Source organism: Symsagittifera roscoffensis, chromosome 7, assembly GCF_963678635.1.
Source record: "Symsagittifera roscoffensis chromosome 7, txSymRosc1.1, whole genome shotgun sequence".
NCBI classification, from domain to species: Eukaryota; Metazoa; Xenacoelomorpha; order Acoela; family Convolutidae; genus Symsagittifera; species Symsagittifera roscoffensis.
This window is the reverse complement of record NC_087068.1, coordinates 44,059,172-44,087,080: the sequence shown is the minus strand read 5'-3', so window position 1 is coordinate 44,087,080 and position 27,909 is coordinate 44,059,172. Positions and strand designations below refer to the sequence as shown.

At 39.2% G+C, this 27,909-nt stretch overlaps 1 protein-coding gene across 1 annotated transcript; it reads left to right on the top strand.

Moving 5' to 3' along the window:
* The first annotated feature begins 17 nt into the window (after window positions 1-17).
* Window positions 18-27,337, top strand: LOC134851588 (uncharacterized). The gene is made up of 2 exons (XM_063867731.1): window positions 18-494; window positions 26,854-27,337. Exons 1-2 carry the CDS (start codon window positions 56-58, stop codon window positions 27,195-27,197), a joined length of 783 nt encoding a protein of 260 aa, XP_063723801.1. The 5' UTR covers window positions 18-55; the 3' UTR covers window positions 27,198-27,337.
* The last annotated feature ends 572 nt before the right edge of the window (window positions 27,338-27,909 follow it).

The window sequence follows — 27,909 nt, the reverse complement described above, 5'->3', positions numbered from 1 at the left end:
ATTTGATCAAACTTACTATTTCATTGTTACACAACGATAAGTTTTGAATCAGAAAATGATCAAATTAACCCAACATAGAATAATCGCAACTCTTGGTAAGCATTCAATCTTCAAGCGATATTTTCTTCAACATAAGAATATCTGCGAGCTAAATCGTTGCAACAGCAAGAACATACCAATAAATACACGTGTTCTAGTTCATAATCGTTATCCCTTCATTCTTACCAGCCAAAAATTCATTTCCTCTGTTGTTACTCAATACACAAAACACGCTCCTTATAGTATTTCAAGGAACGGTTTTCCTTTTTCTCCTGCAAATTGTGGAGTTGCAAATAGTAGCTTACCATTGTTGCAACGCAGAGAAAAGAGTGGCAGTGTTGTTACCATGTCGAGTCAGCTTACAGTGGTGAACAGTGAACGGGCACCCAAAGCACTGGGTCCGTACAGTCACTCAGTTAAACATGCCGGAGTGGTTTATGCGTCCGGACAAATTGGTAAGTGAACAAACCCGCTTTTGAAGTTTTCAGCAAAAAGTGTAATTTTGAGGCGCTCTGATAGGTTTTTTGGGCTCTTTTTTTTCAATTCCCCCTCCATTTGAACTTCAGCTTTGAAATTTTTTTTTCATTTTCATAATGTAATGAAATTTGCTCATTTCCAGTTTCCCAACCCCCTCGTAAAATTACAAAATAAAGCTGTTCAAAAATTGTTCACATGGCATTTTCAGTGTAAGAAATATTGCACAAACTTGTTCACCTCTTCACGTTGACACGTTTTGATGCAGTTTTCAACATGTAAAGTCATTTCAAATAAACTTTTCTATACTGAATTTCAGAAAAAAATTAAAGGAGGGGACTGAAAAAGAGCCATGAAATTTTGCATGGTGAACTAACTAACTCTTGTGAACAGATATGTTTTTCGAGCCTTGCATCTTAAATTTACGCGTTTAGCAAAAATTACACGTAAAACAATAATCATAATAATATAAAATTTCAAAGGCGGACAGGAGTCGAAAAGCGCCACCTCCTTTTCATTATGACAACAGTTCTTGGCTCTTTTTCTTCCCCCCCCCCTCACCTCACACGAGCATCAATTTTTAACGAGCGGTTTTGCAAAGTTAGTTATGAAGGCCAAATTTGTTAATCACGGAGTAATTAGTCTGCATACTATTTTCTTAACAATCGGGCAATGTGAACAATAGTTTCACTTGCAAAAAATTGCAGGTTGGGGAAGGGAGAAAAAAACTCTTTTCGTAACAGCTAAAGAAATCATTTTTAAGGCGCTTTTGACACCAACCCAGTTTTATGTCTCTTTTCCATTATAGGCCCACCCACAGCCTAGTACCAAATTTTTTTTAACATCGTCCCACCAGTGATTTTTCTAAATGATCATACACAACCTCGTAATGTAAAATAATTAGGGATTTTGAAAGTGTTTTGTTTATATCTGGTGGGAAATTTGGCATGCCTTGATGTTATCCAATTTCAAACACATTTGGACAGGCACTCGATATTTTTTTCGGAGATGGGGGAACGGTAAAAGAACATACTTTGCTAAATGGGCTATAATGGTAAAGAGGCTTTTTTACATTTGCCCAATATATGAAAATCAATTTTGAAAAACTACTTTTACGTTGTCATTATGTAATGACATTTGACATGGTGATCAACTTAACTATTGAGAACACACCTTTTCTTCGTAGCTTAAATTGCATCGTCACGCATTCAGCCACAACAACATGTAAGACAACTAAGAAAAAGGAAAATGGGGAGGCGTAGTAGAAAAGAGCCGTCAGGAAACATTTTTTAAACGAGTGAAATTTTCTCCTATTTCTGTATGCGATGCAGAAATATTTGGGGAAAACAAAAAAAAAATTTTTTCAATTTTTGGAGCAAAGTGCTGAAAAAAATTATCTAGAAACAAAATTGTAAGCTTTTTCATCAGTTTCGTGAAATACCGCCATTTATCTCTTGAAAATTTCGATTAAGGCCTGAATGTGTTTTATGGAATAACTTTTTGCTTTACTTTATGAATCATACACTCACTTACACAAAAACGCAAAAGTTAACCTTTTACAGTGCACCTCCTAAAACTCCTTTTTACCTCAAATTGTTTTTTCGAATTTTAGCGCATCAACTTCTAAATGTCTGACTCCTCTACAGAATTTGGCTCTTTCGCCTTCCCCTTACAACCTTGCAAGCATCAATTTCATAGTGTAACGAGTGGCATTAAAAGCTTAAGTTTGAAAACTAAATATATTTGTTATGGCTGAAGTATTCTTCATATCAATTTTTAAACCATTAATATAATAGCGTAGGGAGTAATTTCATAAGGTTAAGTATCAATTTTAAATATATTTGCAAATGGGTAATCATTACGCATGTAAATTTTCATAACAATCGGATTTTGCGGACAAACGTTTATCGGTAAAAATTCGCAAGCGGGGGAAAGAATACAGATCCTAGATTTTACCAAATGACACTTATTTAACTTTATATGCAAAGGTTACTACCCAATTACCAAATTACTTTAAGTTTTAATAGTTTATTCACAATATATCAAGCTGATATAACTGGTTACTAATTTAGGACTACACAAGACTACTCGTATTAGGGCGAAACCCTGAATTTTCCGAATGCTATTTATTTTCAATAAAACAGTTAAAATTAAAGTAATTGATAATGTTTCCACCTGTGTTCGGTCTGTGGTGGGGTCGGTCGAGTATATCGTCGGTCTGTAGATTGGCTGTATGTATCTTGTTTGAGAACACGATTGTTCAATATATATATATATATTTCCTTCAATAATTATCGAAAATCATTAAGAGGAAACAACGGAATAATATCTGTTTCGGAACAAAATTATCAAGTTTTAAACGAAATCGAAATCGAAAGCGACTTTATTGTCATTACTTTTGCCAATAAGTGGGGATTTTCACGCTTGCCAGAAGTTAGAAGTCAATTCTGGCAAAAGTCTAATTAAGTTCATGTCCAGAACATCATTTAAAAACAAGTTTGACTTAGGAACATTTTTTATCCGGTTCAAATCAAGTGTATTCCAAGTTTTTTAGTAGTAAAATACTTGGAAGGACCGGGATTTGCACCGGCGACTTTTCGGTTTCAGGTCAAGTACGTTACCGCTAGACTAGCTGGTCTTGATATGCTTTCATTTTAGTTTCAATCTTGAACATCCTCGGGCCCCAACGGAGCGAGAACTGGGGCGAGTTTAACAAGAGGTTGGGTTAAATCTCCTGTTGCGGTTTTAAGGAGTGCGGAACGGGCGGTAGCGTCTTTGCCATAGTTAAGCGTTTTAACGCGAGCGAGAGGGTAGTAACCACGCGGGCTACTATCCTCGACGATCCAAACAAGATCTCCGGCTTTGAGTTCTTGTTCGGTAGGTGTGTGCCATTTACGGCGTTTGTTGAGAGTGGGAACGTACTCGCGTAGCCATCTAGTCCAGATGGCGTTAGTGTATCTTTGTGCGCGAAGATAACGCTTTCGATGATCGAAATGTTCGTCCGTCGCAATCAACGGGAAACTAACTGAGCGCTGGCCTATCAAGAAGTGATTTGGCGTTAAAGCCTCAATCTCATTCGGGTCACTGCTTACCGCTGTAAGTGGACGCGCATTGAGGGACTGTTCCACCAGACAAAATGTGGTCTGGAGTACCTCGTCGGTTAATTTACGGGGTGTGGGGATGGAGTAGAAAACTCTCTTGCAACTACGTACAAGACGTTCCCAAGAGCCACCATGATGTGGTGAAGATGGTGGGTTATACTTCCATTCGATGCCTTTGTGGACAAGGAGAGCGGGCGCAAGATCATTCCATGCTCGAGTACACAGAAGAAGCTCTTTCTCTGCACCGACAAAGTTTGTACCATTATCGGACCAAATTTTCGATGGAGTTCCTCGTCTAGCGATGAATCGTTCTACTCCCATGACACAGGAGCTTGAATCCATTGATGGTACGACTTCAATATGGATGGCTCTAGTGGTCAAACAAGTGAACAAAAACGCCCAACGTTTCTCCGAACTCCTACGGATTGTTACGTGAAAGCGTCCGAAGTAATCGAGTCCGCAATTGTTGAAGAGCGCTTGGCGGTATCCAAGACGCTCAATTGGCAGATCAGACATAAAAGGGGTGATGGTTTTCAACTTTCGCTTTCGGCAGTTTTTACAATTAAGTTCAATGTTACGGAGCAATGATCTTAATTTTAAGATTGCATATTCTATCTGGATGACAGATCGTAGGTAGTCAATTGACTGATGCTCATGTTTGTTGTGTTGATGAACCACAAACAATTTGACTAATGGATGACGGCCATCAAGTATGGTGGGATATTTATTTTTAAATTCGAGTTCAGAGAGACGACTAATGCGTCCTATGGATCTAAGAAGTCCATCGGGGTCAATGAATGGGGAGAGAGTTGCAATAGGGCTTACCTTCTGAACATATTTCTTAGAACTCAATAATTTGAACTCTGAGGGGAACGCTTCTTTTTGAGAAAGGAGAAACAACATTCGTTGAGATTTATCTATCTCAGACGGTTTAACGATATTAGCGATTGTTCCACGGAAATGATTAAATTTAGGATTTAATCGGAGGATGAATGCTACTACGCGCAATAATTTGAGAAACGAGCTGTAAAGTTTCCACTTAATGACGGGTTCAGGGACTGACGGATTGATTACAAAATTAGTGGCAGTATCGATGACATCATCGATAGGACCTTTTAATTTTGTTTTTGTAATCACATAGACATTTGGTCGAAAGGGCCAATCACTGGTTCTGAGGAAGCTGGGACCTTGAGTCCAGCTGCTGTCCTTCAAGGCTTCAGCGGCAATACCTCGAGTACCAGTATCAGCTGGGTTGTTTTCAGTATCTACGTGATACCATTCGTCCACAGTGGTAACTTTCAGTATTTCGCCTACTCGATTAGCGACGAATACTGGCTGCTTTGCAGTCGAATGGAGCCATTGTAGCACAGTGGTGCTGTCAGTCCACATAAAGACATCATTTATAGGGATCGAAAGTGCTTTCATGATATCTATTTTGAGGCGTGTAGCAAGCAAAGAAGCTTGCAGCTCTAATTTTGGGATGGAAATAGCCTTCATTGGTGCTACGCGGGCTTTACCCAAAATGAAGGCGAGTTTGTCTCATGTGTATCAATAATGCGCGCACGGAGAAATCCAACTGCACAGAAGACTTCCTGTGAACTGTCACCAAACATATGGAGTTCAATTTTGTCAACTGCGGGTGGAAAGTAGCATCTCGGTATGATCAGTTGACCCAGGATGGGTAGACCAGACCGCCATTCGAGGAATTTGGCATTCAAGTCCAAAGGAAGTGGGTTATCCCATTGTTGACCACTGATTCTCCAAATCTCTTTAAGAAGTAATCGGGCTCTGACAGTGTATGGAGCGACTAACCCAATAGGGTCGAAAACTGAAGAGACAAAACTTAGAACTGTACGTTGGGTAACAGTATCCTTCAGTTCTCTGTTTACACCTCGACTAAATACCAATGTATCAAGAGCGTGATCCCATTTCAAACCTAGAACATGCGATTCTTGACCTTCACTACTTAGAATCTCCTTAACTTGACTTAAAATGTCGCTTGACGTACATAACTCTTTCTGAATCTCTTTGACATTGCTCACGAATTTTGTCAACTTAAATCCTCCTAACTTAAGTAGTTCTACAAGGTCCTTACTTAATTTTAATGCTTGTTCAGGTTCGGGAAACGAATCAAGATAATCGTCCATATAGAATTTTTGCATCACGGCTGACGCTGCGTCGGGGAAAAAGACTTGATTGTCGCGAGCTGTCTTTTGAAGAGCTGTAAAGTTTCCACTTAATGACGGGTTCAGGGACTAACGGATTGATTACAAAATTAGTGGCAGTATCGATGACATCATCGATAGGACCTTTTAATTTTATTTTTGTAATCACATAGAAATTTGGTCGAAAGGGCCAATCACTGGTTCTGAGGAAGCTGGGACCTTGAGTCCAGCTGCTGTCCTTCAAGGCTTCAGCGGCAATACCTCGAGTACCAGTATCAGCTGGGTTGTTTTCAGTATCTACGTGATACCATTCGTCCACAGTGGTAACTTTCAGTATTTCGCCTACTCGATTAGCGACGAATACTGGCTGCTTTGCAGTCGAATGGAGCCATTGTAGCACAGTGGTGCTGTCAGTCCACATAAAGACAACATTTATAGGGATCGAAAGTGCTTTCATGATATCTATTTTGAGGCGTGTAGCAAGCAAAGAAGCTTGCAGCTCTAATTTTGGGATGGAAATAGCCTTCATTGGTGCTACGCGGGCTTTACCCAAAATGAAGGCGAGTTTGTCTCATGTGTATCAATAATGCGCGCACGGAGAAATCCAACTGCACAGAAGACTTCCTGTGAACTGTCACCAAACATATGGAGTTCAATTTTGTCAACTGCGGGTGGAAAGTAGCATCTCGGTATGATCAGTTGACCCAGGATGGGTAGACCAGACCGCCATTCGAGGAATTTGGCATTCAAGTCCAAAGGAAGTGGGTTATCCCATTGTTGACCACTGATTCTCCAAATCTCTTTAAGAAGTAATCGGGCTCTGACAGTGTACGGAGCGACTAACCCAATAGGGTCGAAAACTGAAGAGACAAAACTTAGAACTGTACGTTGGGTAACAGTATCCTTCAGTTCTCTGTTACACCTCGACTAATTACCAATGTATCGAGAGCGTGATCCCATTTCAAACCTAGAACATGCGATTCTTGACCTTCACTACTTAGAATCTCCTTAACTTGACTTAAAATGTCGCTTGACGTACATAACTCTTTCTGAATCTCTTTGACATTGCTCACGAATTTTGTCAACTTAAATCCTCCTAACTTAAGTAGTTCTACAAGGTCCTTACTTAATTTTAATGCTTGTTCAGGTTCGGGAAACGAATCAAGATAATCGTCCATATAGAATTTTTGCATCACGGCTGACGCTGCGTCGGGGAAAAAGACTTGATTGTCGCGAGCTGTCTTTTGAAGAGCAAAATTAGCACATGTGGGCGAGTCACGAGCTCCAAAATGTGTCGCGTGTTTTGATACGTTACCACATCGGTTGTGGGATCCTCCCGCCACAGAAAACGAAGTGACAGTTGGTCGATTGGGAGAACACCAACCTGAAAGAACATGCCTTCAATATCAGCTGATAATGCATGTTGATGTTGACGGAATCTCATTAGAACGGCCAGCAGATTCTGAAGCAAATCTGGGCCAACAAAAAGAGCCTTATTAAGTGACGATCCATGAAATTTGGCTGCACCATTTAGGACGCGGCGCACTTTTCCGGGTTTATTTGGATTAATCACGGGGTGATGAGGAAGATACCATTCCCTAGCGGAACGATTTGTGCAGTCATGTGTATTCACTTTGATGACGTAACCTTTGTCAAAATCTTCTTGAATGTTTTTTGCGTATAAAGCCCTGAGGTTTGTGTCTTTGTCTAAACGTTTTTCCAGAGATTTAAGTTGTGCTAAGGCGGAGTAGTAGTTGTTGGGCAACTGTGAGTGGTCTTCGGCCCAAAGCATCCCAACGGCGTACATATCACCATCATGTATAGTTGATGCGTCTAAAATTTTATTCGCCCTTTTATCGTCTGACAATCGGGCATCTACTTGTTTATACGTACCGTATGATTCAAATTCGTACCAAGATTTGACCTGCTCTACCAAACTTACATCTTCGATGTTACAATGCAAGCATGTTGAGATCAGGCCGGTGGAGGCAGGGAGTGGACCACTTAAGACCCATCCAATTGGGAGGCGAACGGCGAAAGGTGATTTTTGGCTTTTATCCTGGCAGTATTCCAGAGGACAAATGTACTCATAAACATCTCGACCTAAAATCATTTCGACATCAGCGTGCCGAAATTCGACTGAATCAATTGGTTCCAAGTGAGAGTATTTCTCTTGCAACCTACGAACGTTAATTATATCTGAACCTATGTAAATGTTGCTTTTTACATATGCACAAACGGTGAACAAAATATCTGGATCAAATTCAGTAGAAACGTTCAAATCAACTTGTTCTGAAGTAATATCTTCGGAACAATTGGCGCCATTGACAGTCAAATCATTTTTCCTACCTGTCAGGTTGAGTCTGCGAGCGAGTTCAGGTGAAAAACAAGAGTGACTGCAAGCTGTGTCACATAACACAAGTGCGGTGGTTTCAGAGTCATTTGATGATAATATGAGATTTATAAGTGGTATCAGTCCTTTTAGATTCATAAGGGATGTCCCACAAGTATTGTTTTGCGGAGTTTGAACTGCGGGATCGACTGCAGTTGTGTGCGGTGCATAACCAGATTGGTTATTTGTAGGGAAAACGCGTTCTGCGCCGTGCAGTTACACATTATGAGTGCTCTTGCACTGTGGTTTAGGACAAGTTTTGGGCTTGGGACATTTCCTAAACATGTGATTTCCTTGAAAACAAGAAAAGCAAAGCTTATTTTCAGCGCAAAATTTAGCACGCTGTGTTGGAGTTTTTTCTTTAAAAACGCTACATTTTACAAATTGAATGCTTGCCTTTTCGAACTAAACATGGACTATATTGAATATTTGCGTCAAACTTAGCTTGCGAGTTTGCGGCAAATATTTTAACATTGGTTTTTGTCCGAACCGAATTATCCTGATTTTTATTGTAATTTGATGAAAGACGCATACGTTCATGCGCTTCAGTTTTATCCTCAAGCCAATGATTGAAATCAATTAAAGACGGAGCATACAAACTCCGTTTTACGGTGTGGAACGACCAAGACTCTTTCATTTAGGTGGGAGCTTCTCTATTGCTTTATCGAGAAGTGTTGCACTTTCAAGGACTGCGTTGTAATGTAAAGATTTGAACACTCCAACTATGCTTGCTATCATAGATGCAAGACTTATGATGCTGTCGGAACTATGCATCTTAATGGGCGGTGAATTATAAAGTTTGTCCAGATATGCACGTATTATTATTTGAGGTTGGCCAAATTTTCTCTCAAGTTTCATGAGAGCATCTTTGTACATCGTACCACTATAGGCAAACTCAGCTAAGGCAGTCTCAGCTTTGACTAATGATTTAAGGTAGTGCAGCTTAACATCATCTGACAAGTTTTGAGAGTCCACAGCACTTCGGAATTGTCCAATCCATTCAAGCCACTGAAGTGGACAGCCACCGTATTTCCTAAGGTTCCACGGTGGTAATGGAACCTTACGGTTGAAAGTTAGTATTTCCTCTAAATCTTCAAGGGTTACTGCATTAGGTGGTGATTGAACTGAGGTTGAAGCGAAATTGTGTGGCTGAGAAACGAATGATGTCGGATAAGCTAAGGCACTATGTGGATAGCTGGGGACTTGAGACAACTGCTGTGTTGACACTTGCGCTTGGTTATTGTAAAACACTGTCCCTCCAACAGTGCACGGGTATTGTGAAAGTGGTGGTTGCACTATTGGTGTGACAGTTTGAACGGTATTTAACGCCTGGGATACTTTAGAATCTGATGCGGTAAATGGCGCAGTGATTGGAGGTGCCATTCTCCAGTTATTCATATTGGGTATATAACGAACTGGATGTGGATGGTTGAAGGATGGTTGATTTGTTGAAACACGAGTTGAGTTATTAATACTCGCTGGTGGAGCAGTAATAGGAATCAGGTTCACCGGCTGGGTTGCCGTATTGACTGTTGTATTAATTGGGACAGAAGCATGTAATGTGGGGACCATTGCTGCTCGCATACGTGGAATGAAAGGAAGCGGGGGCGAGGACGGGGGCGGGGTGGTGGCGGCGGCGGTGGGAGAGGTTGAGAAGGAATCTTCAAATTATGAACGGTAGATGATACCACCGATTGTAATGGTAGGCAAACGCTTGGGTTGTTACTGGATGGAAAAAGGTGGACGTTTATTAGATCAACCGTGCTTGGTGGTAGAGACGAAGAAACCAAATTGGCGATGCCTGGAGGTTGAGGTTCTTGTCGGGGAACAATGGTTATAGTTGATGCAAGTTCCGACGAATGTGTAATGAGTGCTTCATCTACCCAATCTTTTGTTCGGTTTTCAGCGACAACTTGTTGTGTTCTACTCGAAGGCAGAGCGGTTTTATTGATTTCAGTATCAATATCCGAATCATCATCCATTAACTCTGTTTCAACTATTTTGGCCTATTTTGGCTTTCGTTTGTTTTCCTCAACAAGTGTCTCAAGAGCCAATTCGTTTTCTTTTTCTTTTAGGCGGATACCTGTTTCATTTTGTCGCTCGATTTCATGACGTCGCAATTTTGCTATTTCGAGTTCGCGTTTGCGCTGACGGGAAGTCATTGAAGACGCTCTAGAGTGCAGGGAACTATATCGGGTGGACCGGCTGACAGTTGAAGCAGCTCGCGATGCTTGCGGGTCAGCATCTCCAGTCTCTGGAAACAAAGTTTTCGCCATTTCCAAGTGCTTAATTGACAATTCCAGCATTTCATCTCGAGCGCAAGTAATGCTGATCAACCAAGTGTCAAGATCAGCGAGAGCACTGCTAGGTTCTAGCGTTTTTTGAGCAAAATGCGAAGGTCGTCGTTTTTCCTTATTGCGTTTTCTATTGCTATTTGGCACTGCTGGATAGACCTCTCAACTTTGACTGTCCTTACCTTTGCTAAGAGTGAGTCTTTCAGATCTGAATAGAGCCTATAAAATTCCTCCTCATATTTCCTACGTCCGTCAAAACACCTAGACAGCTTCTGAGCTTGCTTATCTGTCATGACTTAGCTTTAAATAAAGGAAAAGCGGGCGGTTATGAATTATCGAAAAAAGGGGATTAAAAAGTCAAGTGTGATGTCACTCTTCACACCTGCTCAGAAAAAATCGGAGTTGCAATAAAGATCGTCACACTTTACTTTACAAAGGGGCTGGGGAAGTTCACCTTTACGATTTAGAGCGAGCGGAAATTAAAAAAAAAGGAAAACAGTAATTTAGAATTAAATTACAAATTGAAATACATTGACACTACAAAGAATATCAAAGGTTCTTTGCTGCAGATTCGACAGCTAGGCGGCGGTTGCGTTCGGCACGACGCTTTTTTTGAGAGGGTCGCTTTTTTTTGTTCTTTATTTTTCTTAAGTTTGCCGTATTACTTCGGACTATCGAGAAAGACTTTAGTTCAAGGTCAGTTTCTTGGTGAAAGTACTGACGGAGTAAGCGAGTGTCTTTCTGCTTACGCTTAGAGATTAAGTCGCCAGTCAACGCTTAAAATTAAAATGCCCGTTGAGCAAAGCAAATCGTAGATATTAGGAGTTTCGACTCGTTGACAATATACAATTGCAGCAATATTACTTTTGTAATAAAGCAGAATGTTGCGCAGTTCGAATTCCGTGAGTGCTGTATCGTTGTTACTATTGTGCTTGCTGATTGAAGACGATTTGGGGTCGATTTCGGATTTTTCAATTTTTTGCGAAAATTTTCTCAAAAATTTTCACAAAATTTTTTTCTAACGGGTTGGAACGGTGGGTTCGGGTTTGAGTTATCGACTACTAACTATAAACTAGCAAATGAAACCAAAATTTTAATTTTTAGTCAAATTTTTTCGATTTTCGATTTTTTTTTTGAATTTCGGATTTTCTGGGTGGGGTATTCGGGTTAGACTATTGGCAAAAGCACGGTAAACATAATGAAATTAACCTTTTAGCACACTGAATGGATTTGATGGGTCACAAAAAAAAACTTTAAAGGATCGTAAAACAGTTATAGCTCTGGTTTATGAAGAAACTAAACTGAAAAGTTACGTCTTGTTTGTCAACTTCGGCCATCAAAAACGGTTGGGGAGATTCCTGTCTCACTTGCAGGTAGCTGTCTGCATACACCTTCGTGAAATTGCACAATCACCTTTCACTGAGGTACTTCTCACTCACAAAAAACTGAGTCGTCAAGGGTTTCGTCTGGTTTGTCTTCAATTGTCGGCGGACCATGTTTCCACCTGTGTTCGGTCTGTGGTGAGTCGGTCGAGTATATCGTCGGTCTGTAGACTGGCTGTATGTATCTCGATTGAGAACACGATTGTTCAATATATATATATATATATTTCCTTCAATAATTATCGAAAATCATTAAGAGGAAACAACGGAATAATATCTGTTTCGGAACAAAATTATCAAGTTTTAAACGAAATCGAAATCGAAAGCGACTTTATTGTCATTACTTTTGCCAATAAGTGGGGATTTTCACGCTTGCCAGAAGTTAGAAGTCAATTCTGGCAAAAGTCTAATTAAGTTCATGTCCAGAACATCATTTAAAAACAAGTTTGACTTAGGAACATTTTTTATCCGGTTCAAATCAAGTGTATTCCAAGTTTTTTAGTAGTAAAATACTTGGAAGGACCGGGATTTGAACCGGCGACTTTTCGGTTTCAGGTCAAGTACGTTACCGCTAGACTAGCTGGTCTTGATATGCTTTCATTTTAATTTCAATCTTGAACAGATAAAATTTAAACAAAAAAGATAAAGTTTCTATCTTTTTTGAGGTTTTCGAAAACAATTCTCCCACACGCTGTGCAAAGTACAAAAAGATATATTTGCATACAGCAAAGTATTTAAAAAAACCAAAGGGAACGCATCAATCTAAATTGGAACGACATATAAAAGGTGGTAAATTTCAGCTTATGCAATGCGAACGCGAAATTTATCGCCCGTTAAAGGTCAAAAATTGGCAAAAATTGCTATTTTTAAACCTCCATAACTTTACAAATAGTAATTAAGTTAAGATGTCTTTTTAAATTTGAGCTCAAGAAGCAGTGTTTTTTCTCTAAAATTGCTATTTAAAGGTCAAAGTTTGTCTGGAGAAAAATACCACTCGAGCGCAAATATTGTCTTCACAAATAGTCGAAACAAAAGGTTTACAAAAAACTTCAACAAAATGAAGCAAAAATGTTTTGTTTTTATTTATAAAGAAAATTGAGTTGAATTTATATGGAATTTGATCAAATAGCAACCTGAAAGGCATCTTATGAACTCAGTTTTCATGCCAGAGATAAATATACTAAATCTAACATTTTACAACATGCCTCTATGAAGAAAAATTTTAATAGCAGCTTACTGCAAGGTATGACAAAAACACTCAAGATGAATTGTCTACCAAAAAAAATGAGCTAAACAATTTTTTGTGTAAAATGCATGATTAATGAAAATTTTCATGGACGAAAAAAAATCATATTTTTTTATAAAGCAGCAGAATCCTGATCTTTCTGACTATCCCCCCTGTTCAAGACAATTTGATGAACATATCTTGAAAGTCACTTTGTTGAAGTCAAATTTATTACTCATTAGTTCGGAACAAATCATGCTATTATTAAAAGATTTTACCGCATTTTTCTTTAATTCATGTGAGACAATTCATGTCATGAATATCCTCGGGGGAGGGAGATCTTATTTGGAACCGAAGGGGAAGGAGTTGAGCCAAGTTTTTTTTGTTGTTGTTGTTGTAAAACAATTAAAGTGGTCTTAAATCTTCTTTTTTGGGGTTACGAGGGCAAGTTTCACCGCTGGTCTCGTTAAAGTACCTAGGGCTGTTTTCAGTTTACACGAGCGCGTGATGCCATCCGAGCCGGTAAAAACTTCTAACACTCGACCCAGTGGCCAGATGCCTCGTGGTGTAAAGTCCTCAAGTATCCATACGAGGTCATCTTTTTCGAGTGGTTCCTCGGGTTGCGTCCATTTAGTCCTTCTGATGAGAGTCGGAGCGTACTCTTTAAGTAGACGCCTCCAGAAGCTGTCAAGTCTATCTTTTGCTCGCTTCCAGGACTTGTTGGACAGTTTATTGGTAGATGCTTCGTAGAAGGCTGCTGCTGGAGCGTAGACGAATGGACGACCCATTAAGAAGTGGTTGGGTGTCAGTGGAAGGTCGTCGTCAAGGTCGCTACTGACATGAGTTAGCGGACGTGAGTTGAGGATTGCCTCGGTCTCGGCTACGATAGTAGCAAATAGATCTCTTGATAGTCGATCAGAACCGAGATTTAGTAAGAATGCTCGTTTTATCAATGAGACGAGTCGCTCCCACACGCCGCCAAAATGGGGGCAGCCGGAGGATTTAAGCGCCATTCAACATTGTGGATTTGTAGCGTTTCAGTTAGGGTGGTTTCGTTGAATTTGATTGGTTCTGAGCGTAGTTGTTTACGCGCGCCGACGAAGTAAGTAGCGTTGTCAGAGATTAAAAGCTTAGGTGTGCCTCTTCTAGCAATGAAACGTCTAATTGCCGTTATACAGTTGTTCGTAGTAAGGTTGTCTGTCGATTCCAGGTGAACCGCGCGAGTAGAGAGGCATGTGAAGAGGCAAATATAGCTTTTTTCAGTTGTATCCTTTGTTGCTATGTAGAATGGCCCGATATAGTCAATTGCTGTGTTTTTGAACGGAAATGGGTCGTCAGACGGATCGTCGAAACGAGTTGGCGGCAAGTCGGCCATGAATGGATGTAGCCCTTTGCCTTGGAATCTTCTGCAGAGAAAGCAGTTATGTCTTATCTGTCTGAGTGTTTTTCGGAGCCCAATGATGACAAAACTTTGTTGCAGGTAGTTGCGAATGTACTCAGTGCCGTGGTGCATGCAGCGGCGATGAGCGCTCTCGATCATCATGCGCACAATTGGGTCCTTTGCGTTAAGAATTATTGGATACTTTGTTGCGTCCGGTAAAGTTGAGTTTTGTAGTCGTCCTCGCGCGCGAATAACACCGTTGTCGAGAAAAGGTGACAGCTGTTGCAGTTTGTCTTTGTTTTTAACTTGTTGCTTGGTTCGTAGTTGATTGTAGGTGTCACCAAAGGTTTCTTGCTGGGACTGTTGATAAAGGAGGAGCTTAGCTTTTTCTAGGTCTTTCATAGTGGTAGAACGTTTACCGTTTCCCTTAAGTGTATCGACAAAAACTATAACCCGAGCTGTGACCCGAACTAATCGAAACCAATCTGAAAACCTGGAAGAATCGATTAAGGGTGTAGTTGAGGGGCTAACCGTTGTAGCATTACTTTGTTCCATTATTTCGTTGGTCCCCCAAATAGGCTCATTGTTGAGTAGAAATTGTGGTGCATCCAACCAGAGCTTTGCTACGTCTTTAAGTTCAATTCCCCGTGTAGCACTGTCTGCTGGGTTGAATCTACCAGGGATGTGTTTCCATTGTTCGGCTTTGCATAAAGTAAGTATTTCACCAACTCTGTTTGCGCAGTAAGTTTTCAGTTTACCAGGTGAAGCGATCCAGGACAAACAGTAGTGCTATCCGTTCAAAAGTGAGTGGAGTGGGGCTTTGACCGCATTTCATCAGTAGCGAACTTGCATAGCCGAGCACCCATAAGGGCGGCTTGTATTTCCAGCTTAGGAATGCTCTCTTGGTTCAGTGGTGCTACCTTTGTTCTGCCAATCAAGAAAGTAGCGTGTATGCCAGAGCTACAAGCAGTTCGGAAGTAGATGCACGTAGCCATTGCGTCTTGCGACGCGTCGCAGAAAACATGAAGCTGTATATCAATAGGTGACAGCTGTGGACCAAGTAAGCGCGGCAGTCTAACATGGGGTACTTGTTTGCATTGGTCAACCCATTTGTCAATTATCGGAACAAAGTCACTGGGCACGGTTTCGTCCCAAGAGATACCAGACTTCCACAAGTTTTGCAGAAGAATTTTGAGTTTTATGACAAACGGCGCTAGGATGCCTAAGGGGTCGAAAACCCTTGCTACTGTAGAAAGAACTGTTCGGAGTGTAGATGATGTAGTATTATTTAGCTTGGTTGTTGGCTGCACGAATATCGTATCGTCAGTTGTGTCCCATTTGACACCCAGAACACGATGCACTGTAGCATTAGTAGAAACTTCGCCTCCATCAATGGAGTAGATCGCGTCATTAGTGTTAGATACGAACTTAGTTAGGTTGAATCCCCCCTGTCTTAGGGAGGATTTTAGTTGCGTAGTAGAGTCTCTAGCCTCGTGTGTCGTGTTGAACGAGTGAACAAAGTCGTCCATGTAAAAACTTTTGTGAAGCAGTTGAGCAATAATGGGTTTGGTTACGCAGTAATCGGCAGCTGTTTGATGAAGCGCAAAGATGGCAATGGATGGTGAGCATTTTGCACCAAAGATAAGTCGCGTGTATTGGTATTGTTTGATACCATTTTTAGTAGGCCAAAAGAAGCGAAGCGCATTTTGATCTTCATCTTTAATACCTATTTGCATAAACATACCTTCAATATCCGCCGATACAGCCACAGGTTTTTCCCGGAATCGTAGTAGAAGTCCAAACATGTTGTTCAGGAGGTCAGGTCCAGTTTCGAGGCAAGAGTTCAGCGAGACGCCCTTGTAGGTTGAGGCAGCGTTGGCCACTCTGCGTACCTTTCCGGGCTTGTTTGGATTAGTTACAGGGTGATGTGGGAGGTACCAAGGTAATTCAGGTTGTGGGTGTTGGAAAGTAACGGGCTTGACGTAGTTATTTTCCAGGTCGGTACTAAGCGATTTCTTATAGAGTTGCATAGTTTCAGGGTCTTTTCTGAGCCGTTTTTGTAGCGATAGCAGTTGAGCTTTAGCTACCGGATAATTGTTTGGCAATTTTATTTCGTTTTTCCAGAGTAGATTTATTTTGTAGCGATCTCCATCGTGCTCAATACTTTTTTTCCATAAATCTTAGTTGTCGTTTGCTTTTATCAGAGTATGTAGCTTTGTTATCTTCCTGGATGCCTGATCCTTCTACTTTCCAAAAATTTTCCACTAATTCAGTGAGATTAGCGTCTTCTTGATCATTTAAGTCAATGAAGTTAGTTGAGTGTGAATTTGATCGGGAACTATTAGATTTCTGGTTGAGTGGGCCAGTGATCGTCCAACCTAGTAGGTTTTTTACAGCGTAGGGGGTGCCTGTAGGACCTTTTCTGATATCGCGCTCCGCAATATTCCAGAAAGCATCTACGCCAAGCAAAATTTGAACTGTGTTGTCGCCTAGTTCAGGAAAATTGACATGTCGAAGGTGATTGTAGAGTGAGCACGTTTTGTTAAGGTTGTTTGCGTCGATATCGTCAAAACTCAGAGCTTCAACTGAATAGACTGATTGTAGGGTGAAAGTAGGTTTTGTAGCGTTATGTGGTCCGATACTAAGCCGGACCAGCGAGGAAGACACTTTGTCCTTACTGAAAGCACCTCGTACGCTAAGCTGTAGTTGTTGGCTTGGTTTGCACTGAAGTGTTTCAGCTGTTTTGCTGAGGATATATGAGCAGCTGCTGCAGTTGTCGAGTATGGCGTAGCAATCTAGTTTGATGCCATTGTTAAACAGTGTTACCGGCATAAATTGTAACTGATTTCTGATGTTGTTCATATTTTGTATTGGATCCTCAGCTTGTTCCGAGGGCTTGGTTACTGTAGTGCCAAGCTGCATGTTATTTGATTTTTGGTTGTGCGTTTGAAACGGTTTTTTGTCGATGTGTAGAGTTGAATGGTGTTTCCCTCCGCAGTTGTTGATGAAACATCGCTTAGACGATGTGCATTCACTAAATCTGTGTTGGCCTAAGCAGTTGAAGCTCAGCTTATGTTGCTTCACCAGCTCTGCCCGTTGATCTACGGGAAGTTTCAAAAAGTCCGGACGTTTTCCAACGTAGTGAAGTTGGTTATCTATTGGACATGTTAAAGTTGTTGGTCTTGCTGATATGCCTGAAGATTTGTCGTAGTTTTGCCTGGACATAGAAGTAATTTGGTTGGGTCGGCTGTCGGGTTGTTGTTGCTTCATAGGTTGGCGATTTCGTCCCGCTTGGTTTGGAGTCGGCGGGTCTATGTCCAGGTTCTCGCATGCTCGCGAGTAGTTATTGAGGTACTGCGTCAAGTTTTTGAGTGTAGTATAATCGGGATCGTGCAGCACGCAGTGTTCTTCCCACTTCATTAGTAGAGTTACTGGGAGTTTTGATCGAGCAAGTCGAGTCAGGTTACTAGAATTTAGATCAGCGGTGTAGCCGTTGAGTTCGAAGTTGTGGAATAGTTTCCTTAGGAAAGCAGCGTATCTTATGAAGCCCTGTGGTTCGCTTCGTATCAATTTGTCAAACTTTTCAAAATCCCTGATGAACGCTGACACCACATATTTTGGGTTACCGTATCTACGCACTAATTCAAGTATTGCCTGTTCATACTGAGAAGAATTGGTTCCGTAGCTCTCTATTAAAGATTTAGCATTATCAGTGCATAATGACTGCAAGTAACTTATTTTTTCAACCGGGCTTAGGTGTGGGTTGTTGCCAATCGCAGTCTGGAAGAGTTCGAACCAGTTGTTCCACTCCAGTGGGTTGCCGTCAAACTTTTGTAGTTTTATATCTGGCAATATGAATCCTTTCAAACTGTAGTTGATGGCATTGGTCGGATGACTGGTAGTGTGGTTGGTGATTTGTCTTTGTTCATTATCGAAAAGGCTGTTGCGTTGTTGTTCGTGTGATTGTAGGATAGTCCTATGATGGTCGTTGAAGTGGTTGGTAACGAACTGTTCAGATGTAGTAGCAGGACTATTTGCAAGTGAAGTTGTTAGCAGACCATATCGATTATTGCCAGTTGACATCTGGGCTTCAAGTCTTGAGTTGTCGTTCCAAATGTGATTTTCATTGGAAACTGGTGGAGGCGAGAAGTTGTATTGTAGTGGAGCTCGAAAGTTGAAAGTACACGGGTTTGCAGACGGTGAGACTGATCTGAAATCAGTTGTAGAAGTAGTGATGACACCGTTGACTGTCTGATCCATAGCTCTGTTGGTTCCCGGTAGAGGTGGGAAACTGTAGCGTTGGGGAGCGTCTAAGTCGAATGTACTCAAGCCGTAGGTGGATGTGTAAGTTGAGAAGTCGGCAGCCGTAGTACTGATGAAGTTGTTGGCCAAGTTTTCAGTAGTATTTGAGCTTCTTACTGGTACACTGGCTGTTGCAGATGTGCCGTGCACTCTAAGTGGGCTGTTAGACCTTGTGGAAACTGAACCATCGTTTGTTAAGACCTTTTCGTATTTTCTAACATTGATTAGTAGGTCGCACTTTCATTTTCGTAGCGTTGAAGCAGTGTTGAGGCAGTCTTGTGCTTCCTGAGTAGAAAATGCGGCTAAGTCGTCTGCGAGCGTATCAAGCAGATCAAAACAAGTGGTTATCTCCTCAAAACTGAGTTTAACGTACTCGATTTCGCTTGAGTTGGCTATTTGCCTCGTTACTTCTTCCTCAAGCTCCTCGAAAGTACTGTAGCGGCGTCTCCATTGATTGAGTAGCTGTTGTAAGGTCGGCTTTGTTGGAGCCATTCAAGAAAGTAGTACAAAGAGTAGAAAATATGTATTAAAAGTTTACGAGCTCGGATGGCAGCGATCGCAAAGTAGTTCCGGTAATGAAGCTTTTGTTCTGAGCTTTCTCAAGGTTTTTTTTGTATAAGTTACGTTTAATTTTTTGTTAAAGTCAACCAGCCAGAGGGTTAGCCCGGTGGTTAATTAAACAAAGTGAGCTACAGCTCACGCAGATGTGAGCTTTTTAATTATTGTTAAGGACTAAGCGGTGAAACTTTCTTCTTTTTTTAAGAGTTCAAATGAGTTAAAAAAATTTTGAGACTTTCAAAATTTTTGTAAAACTTTTGTAGATATGGCTAGTAAAACCTTTTTTAGATATGGGTTTAAAGAAAACGTTTCGGAAAAATAGGCTTTTGAAAATTCGCAGCAGCTAGTTTTGGGCTAGAAAGTTTTGGCTATCGGGTTTTGGCTATGAGTATTTTTTTTTGTATAAGTGGGAACCTTGTTTTTTTTTGTGTTTAGGTACTACCTTAGTACCCCGAGGATTAAAATTAAATTAACCGATTCAGCACTAACATTTCAAATTAGAGGTTTTAAATTTTAGCACAATGTGGGTTTTGCTATAGCACGAACTTGAATAAAGCTTTCAAAATCGATTATGGGTTTGAAACTTTTGTAGCAAGATTATGAATTTTTAAGTTTAAGCACAAAAGGTTTTTGAAGAAAAAAATGTTTTCGAAATAGATCTAGCCTGAGTTGTGATGTAGAACCCTTGGTCAGGACCTGTGTTCTGCATATGAACCTCTGGAGATGTTGGTAGTGAGGTGGAACCACTGGTTCTGTCCTGGGCTCTGCCTATGGCACGTTGGAGATGTTGGTTGTGAGGTGGAACCGCTGGTTGTGTCCTGGACTCTGCCTATGGAACGTTGGAGATGTTGGTTCTGTCCTAGGTTCTGCCTATGGAGCGTTGGAGATGTTGGTTGTGAGGTGGAACCGCTGGTTGTGTCCTGGACTCTGCCTTGAAGTTGAGGGGGGTAGCTGAAGTTGTCCCTGTTGACTTGCTGTAGACTTCGATATCTTTTTCAGTTTTGGTCGCCAAATATTCAAGACAATTTGATGAACATATCTTGAAAGTCACTTTGTTGAAGTCAAATTTATTACTCATTAGTTCGGAACAAATCATGCTATTATTAAAACATTTTACCGCATTTTTCTTTAATTCATGTGAGACAATTCATGTCATGAATATCCCCTATAGAACCTCCTGCACTGGGAATTCATTTGTAATAAACGATTACAAAAGATTTTAAGTGGCAAAAAATTGGACAATATAATTGATTAGAGATGCAAGTTATATATTGAACCCCATTTTTTAATGGATTATAATTGATTTTTTTTTACTGAAAATCAATTATAAACGATATTTATTCCATTATAATTAATCTTTTTTTAAACACAAATCCATTAAAATCATTCTTTTTTGCAAAAGCCATTATAATTGATTGTTTTCTGCAGAAAAATTGTTTAGTCAGCTTGTTGCACTTTCTCTGCAAAACTATGGCGAAGATAGATTTTGGGCTAAATAATAAACAACATGAAACAAAAACGAAGTTGAAGCCGTCACCAGTGATACACCTGGTAATCGGGTTCAGGAAATCTGAAGGCCGCCTTCCAAGTCATGTCGACCCTTTGAGTTTACTAGCCTCAAGTGTCACGCTCTGGTTTTTTAAAATAATTTGAAAGATCTCAGGTTAAGCATGATTTAATTAAATGCCAAGTTTAGGGAAGCTTAAGTTGCCTGATTGACATAGCTAGTAATTCCGATTTTACATTAGATACAATTCTCTCAACAAGTCCGTACGACTATGGCTCCCACTGTACATAATACAATGTTCGATTTGTTGCCGAAGTTTTTGATTTGTTACTGAAGAAACACTAGCCATGTTCGACTCTACCTTATGAAGCAAAAACATACAGATGACAGTAATTGGATAAAAAAATGAAAACAGACAAAATAGAAGAGTTGCTATGTAAGTCAAAATGTTCGATAATAAAGGCTTGACATTTAGTATTTTTGGGTCTAGGACAACAAGCCGACGGGACTTCAAGCCGAAGGGACTTCAAGCCAAAATTAAAACTTTACAAGCACCTCAAAACACTATTTTATCATCTCTAAAACGTTATTTTTCAAAAGTTTTGGCAAGTTTAGTCTATAATAAAACGTTATTCATGACAATGCACCACTTGTGATTGGCATCCGTTTAAAACATCAGCTGGTTTTTTAAATGCATAAATTACATAAATTATAAACATGAAAAATACCTTCAACCATGTTTTACTTTTCAACTTTCCGTAACATCATTTGGAGGCTTAAATTTTATGAAAACGCCAATAAGTTGTGAAGAAAGATCATGAAATTCAGAAATTCTTCAAAAAAATTTTCAAAATAATCATATTTCATGAGTTTTTAAGGAACTATTTGGCTTGAAGTCCCTAATTTTACGATTCGGCTTGAAGTCCCGTCGGCTTGATGTCCGGCACCCAGTATTTTTACACGCCTCACAACTATTGTCTTATTTTGATCAGGAACTGTCGTACCGGTTACAAATTCCATTTTATTGGAATGTCTATCCAATTCATTTTAATTCCATGTCGATAACTATCTGTTTTTCAACAATTGTTTTACAAAACGGATAATTTTGTTGACTGATACCAGAAAAAACTAATCGTTTTAATGCAATGTGAGTATTTTTTAACCCGCTGGTAACTTTGACATAAAATTAGTGAAAAAAAAAAAAACGTTTTTTTTTCTAGAGATATGGAAAAATTAGCATTTGAACAGTAGTAAATGATTCACTTGACCTATTTACATGGCTTGGCTTTGATCAAATAGTTTGAATTAAAATCTCACCAAAAATCTTTGTGGCCGGTAAGTATATCGGGTTCCCAAGCTTATCACCCCGTGTTTTGTAACCCCCTTTTTCTTAACCCCCTCTCATATAACCCCCAAATCAGATAACCCCACTACAATTTAACCCCTTTTTAAAACCAATTGTTAGAATCAAAGTGAAAGTTACTTGAAAAGGATTCGGAACCATATCGTCGGAAAACATCAAAGCTTTAATTGCGAAAAATTTTGCGAACCAAAATGAGTTAACACGCACGCTGCTAAATGCGTTTTAGATTTGAACAGAAATGACCTTGCCGATAGTCTAGACTTTGATATGAACTTGAAAACGAATCCGACCGACATGATTCAAATTGGTGCATATACAAAACAGTCCAAAACCATTTGAATTTCTTGACCTTGATCTTTTGGCGCCGACAGAATTGATCTACGCTTTGAAAACTCAAACATGGGCTTAATTAAGATCAAAGAGCCAAAGTTGGAAGAAATTTTCGGATGACAACCAAAGGCCTCATGGTATAATGGTTAAAGCATTAGTCTCAAAATCTAGAGTTCATAGGATCGAATCCCTGGCGGCACAAAATTTTTTCCAATTTTCCCAAAAAAGTTGAATTTCGGGTCAATATGATAACGGGTATATCAAGGGTACAATAAATGGGTTAACCTTACAGGGTTGGGCGGAGGGAAAAGAAAAGTCAACACCTTGTATGTAATTATTATTTTGCCGGTTTCAAATCGACTCTAGCTCAATTTTGAAAAATCAAGGAAAATAATTAAACTTGGAAAAAATTTTATTGCTTGGCAATATAGATTAAATAGCAAATATTTAACTCAAGTTCGCCATAGCGCGAAAGAAATGCAAATCAGTTTTTTCTTCGTAAACATGCATAATATTCTGCACTTTTTCGTTGAGCACCCGGTATTTTTTCTTTTTTGTAAATTGATGCCCACTCGAGGCGTTATAGAAATTAAGTTTTTGGACGGACGCGTCTTTTTGCAAATTTGCAATCACTTTCCAAATACCGGGATGCGATCCACTGAAGTATGACTGTATGCCATAATGCCAGCCCTCTACAGCATTTGTTGTTCTGGCCAAACCCGATGATGCCGCATCCCTTTGATTCCATAATGAAGGGGGGAATAGGGCTTCCCGATTCGGGACGAGACTTTTTATGTAGTTAGATCCAAAATAAAGGCAAAGCTCGTCAACTTTCGCTATTTTTTCCGACTCTTTTATGGTGCGATCGCAAACTATTTGAATTTCTTCCACTATTTTATCGTATGAATTTCCTATTTCTTCTTCTTTTTCAAAAGCCAGTGCGGGTAACATGTTTTTCAAAAATAGTCGAGCATCAAGTTTGCCCGTGGAAATATCGTGATTATGTTGACCCCTCGTTTCAATAAAATTTTCTCCTTCCGTAATTGCTGTTGCGCGGCATTTATGGGTTTGGTACTTTGAGCAGTTCCAATTTGTTGTTGTTTTGTTTTTTCGTTTAAGGTAATACTCGTGGCCTGATACCACTAGCATTTGTTTATCTTTCGAAGATAAAGTAAAATGGAATGACGCTTCAAACATTATATCTGATCTGATAGAGTGGTATAACAATGGTTAAAGAAATAGGCAGTATGATTTTTTATAAAACTCACAAACGTCTTTTGTTGCCTTCAATTAGCACCATGTAGGTTATCTCTGTTTTAAACGCGTGAGTGAGGGATTATTTCTCTAACTAATCGAAATGCAATTACTTTTGAGATGCTAGAGGCATCAAGTGAATTAAGACTAGCTTTTCAGGCCTCAATTAGTAAGCTTAATTGGACTACTCCTGTACTTATAAAAAGGACTTAATTTGGAACAATTTATCGTCATTAAAAGGGGGTTAAATTGTTGTGGGGTTATCATGTTACGGGGTTATGATATAGGGGGTGTAAACAGAGGGGGTTAAATATCGTAGGGTTAAAGAGTGGGACACCAGTATATCGTACTGTGAGCCGTAAAGGTAATTTAAGAAATTCTGTGGCGCATACTACCTCCAAGGATTCCAGTTCGCTTGTTGAGTAATTCTTTTCATTGTCTTTAACAATCCAGAAGCAACTGCTATCGTAATTTTATCACTCTCCTGTTAGTTGTTTTAGCATTTCTTCCGACCCATTGCGCGAGTCATTCATTTGCAAGCTGTTTTTTATTTTGTATAGAAATGTTTGTTCTCACTATTTTTACTATTTAATTTTTTCATTTCTTCAAATGCTCCGATATGAATATAACTTCAATGGTAAATGAATTTTTTGATTATTGATTAGCAAAGGTTTTAAAACAAGAAAGGTTTGGAACAAACTTTTTAAACTGATTTATCGATCTGAAAAGGAACGAAGTTCGGAGATGTTTTTTTTTGGCCCAGAAGGTTTTTATTGAAATTATTTGCCTTCCAAGGGTTTTCAGTCTCAAAAATTTTAAAAAGTAACCTCTCATTTTTTTAAATGAAAACAGATTTTTCCTGTTTGACGGCCATTTTATATCCATCGAGCATTTCTTAACATCTCAAAAAAATTACTTTTTGTTCTTCAAATGAAACTTTCGAGGCTATTCAAATGTCATCAATGTGACAATTATCAAAATTTAAATTTTGCAAACTGATGAAAAATTGATTCTAATGGATAATTTTTTTATGAAAAGAAAAACAATTATAACCCATCAAAAAAGAATTAACTTTTAAAACTGGCTTCAATAATTTGTTATTCTGTCTATTAATTTTGCCATTAACAATCAATTATAAGCTAAAATTAAAAAAAACGCTCAAAGCAAGATTTTTCTAGAGCTGTGGATTGCACTTTCGGTAAACCCGCAGAAAACCCGCGAGGTTTTGTTGTTCAGTTTACATTGTCTACCAAAATGCCATTTGTACTGACATAATTTACAGGTAATAAGCTTTGCTGAAAAAAAAATAAGTGACCTTTTGGAGTGCAGTTTTTTAGTTTTTCACTGTTTATGCTCGCTTTTCTCTTCTTACCGTTAAATTGTTTGTAAAAGTAGCCTCTGTACTGTCATTCAGCAATTTTTGTCAATTCAAGATGGTTAAACAACTTTTTGTTTATGATAGCTTGGTTTAAATTTTGGATTAGGTGTTTCTGTTAAAAGTTTTAGTTGGAGATCCTAAATTTTCCTGATGAAAATGAAAACATCTTTTATCCATTCTTGTTCAACCACTTCTCCGGTGTTAGATGTACGAGCCATAATGGTCACCGTTCTCAACCCAGTCTTTATTGCTTAAATGTGACATTGGCGGGTTTTCTCATTCTCGTTGTTCAAAAATTTCCAATTTTTTTTTTGAAAGATTATCTTCTTGCCGGTAAAGAAGAATGGATTTCAATGATTAGTTGGTCTCAGTTCTTCTTATTTCACAGTTCTTCTTGTTACGGAGTGTTTTCGATTCTCTTCCGTAATTCTATTTTTCTCTGCCTTAACGTGCACTCACATTTGCTCTTAATTTGTGGCCGCTCTCAAATTTTGCTCATGCTTGCTTTCGTTTGGTAGCGAGATCCATTGCTCTGCGAGATCCATAGCGTGCGGGTTTTCAAAAAAAAATCGAAAATTTTGCCGAACTTTTTTTTAGGTCGACCAATTTGATTTTCTGGCTCTTTTTCCTTTCCTTCCCCCCACCTGCAATTTTTTACAAAAAAAACTACTGTTGACGTTGTCCAATCGTTATGAAAATTGACATGCAGACTAACTAAGTTGTGCCAAACATATTTTAGCTCCATAACGAACCTTGTAAAAGCACTCTATACATCATAAAATTTATAGTTGTGTGAGGTGGGGTGAGGGGGGGGGAGTGGGGAGGAAAAAGAGCCGATTTTCTGAGCTCTACCAAATCATTGTAAAGACCCTCTACCAAATCATTGTAAAATCATTGGCGAATTTTTAAAACAACACCAAAAAAGGCGTTTTTAAGCACTTCTTGGAAAATGTTCGCTAACAAAATCGCGTTTTTTCGGCGCACGCTCCCCCCTCAAAGTTAGTATATTTTAGCGCCAAAGGCGCCTATAGAAAAGTTTTAGGGTCAGCCAGCCAAAAATGGATATCTCAAAATAGTACAAATGGGGGAACCTTTGGGTCGGCAGGGGGTCGAATATCTGATGGGGAGGGGCGTCCGCCCCCCTCCCCCTAAATCCTCTGTGGTGCTGAACTCACTGGTATAATAATCTAAAACTAACTAAGTTAGATAAATAAAATCATAAGAAAATTAAATGAAAGCTTTTTATTTTCTATTCACTAAGAAGAGTGAGGCGAATTCCAATAGGATCTCCCCTAAAAATTCAAGAATTCAGCCATAGGGTATCCCCTTTGGTATTATATCATGACATACATTTTAGACCGAACAACCTACAGTTTTTTTTATATGAAGGGGATCTCGTGCCGAAGAAACGGAATTTTTTTGTCAAAATTTTCCACAAAGTGCCCAAAAACGGCCTTTTAAATGTTTTTTCATAAATTTGCATGCGGTGCAAAATTTTTGGTCAAAATAGGGTCTTTATATTGTTCTGGGAGCGCTTGAAAAATCAATTTGGTCGACCTAAAAAAAAGTCGACAAAAAGTCGACAATTTTTTGAAATTTCGCCATCTTTCGAGAAAATCCAAGATCCGACCCTGGTTATCTGACAATGTTAACAAATGCTATGGAGAAACAAAATCCTTTCCCTTCTTAAAGTTTGTGCATGTTTTAGGAAATGATCCTCAAACTGGAAAACTGGTCGGTGACCTAGTTACGGACCAGGCCGAACAAGCTCTCAAGAACCTGCAGAATGTTCTAGAATCATCTGGAAGCTCATTTGAAAACGTGATCAAAACAACTGTCTTTCTTGTTGACATGAAAGATTTCCCATCTATTAACTCGGTTTATGTCCAGTTTTTTGGAGAATCTGGGCCTTCCAATGGTCATAAGCCAGCCAGGTCTTGCGTTGAAGTCGCAGCCCTCCCATTTGGTGCTAAATTTGAAATTGAAGCTATAGCTGCAGTCATAGACGCGGAAACAAGAATCTCTGGGGGAGATGAACGAAATGCTATTTGAACAGAAGAAGCTAATTAGCGACTCTAGTTAAGTTGTATTCTAAATGGATGGCAATAAACTATTAAAAATTGGCCAATTGTAGTTTATGTATGTGCATACTTTATATCATTCTAGGTATCAGATTATTTTTTTCAATTTAACGGCTTTTGATCGAAAGGAAATAATCATCATAATCATAAATTACTTCCGTATCAGATATTTTTCAATCGATATTTGTCAATTAACATAACTCTGATATGCAAGGACACCAGAAGGCCTGATAGGCAGTGAACATTCAGCAGTACAGTTTCATGCCCCTTAGGCACTTAGAAGTTTTAACCATATGGTCTATTATTTGTCCAAACTCTGCAACCCCACTTTCAGAAAAAAAATCTACTATTTCTTTATTATTTATGATGTGTAAATTGCGAAAACCATGATAAAAAATGATATATGATTATCCTGAAGATTATATAAGACTAATAATCCGACTCTTTTGTGTTGCAATAGCTCAACCTCTGAGTCCAAAATTTAGTTTCTTTTAGAGTTTCAGTTCTCAAATCTTTAAGTAAAAGCATAGATAATATTTTGAATAGCTGGTATACGAGCAATTTTTTCACTGAGCATATCTTGTAGGTTTCAATAAAATATTTTACAAATTTATGTTTTAGTTTTTCTGAAAAAATTATCAGAAGTTAGTTTTGCTTCTTTTCAAGTTTTGGAGTTTTGGCAA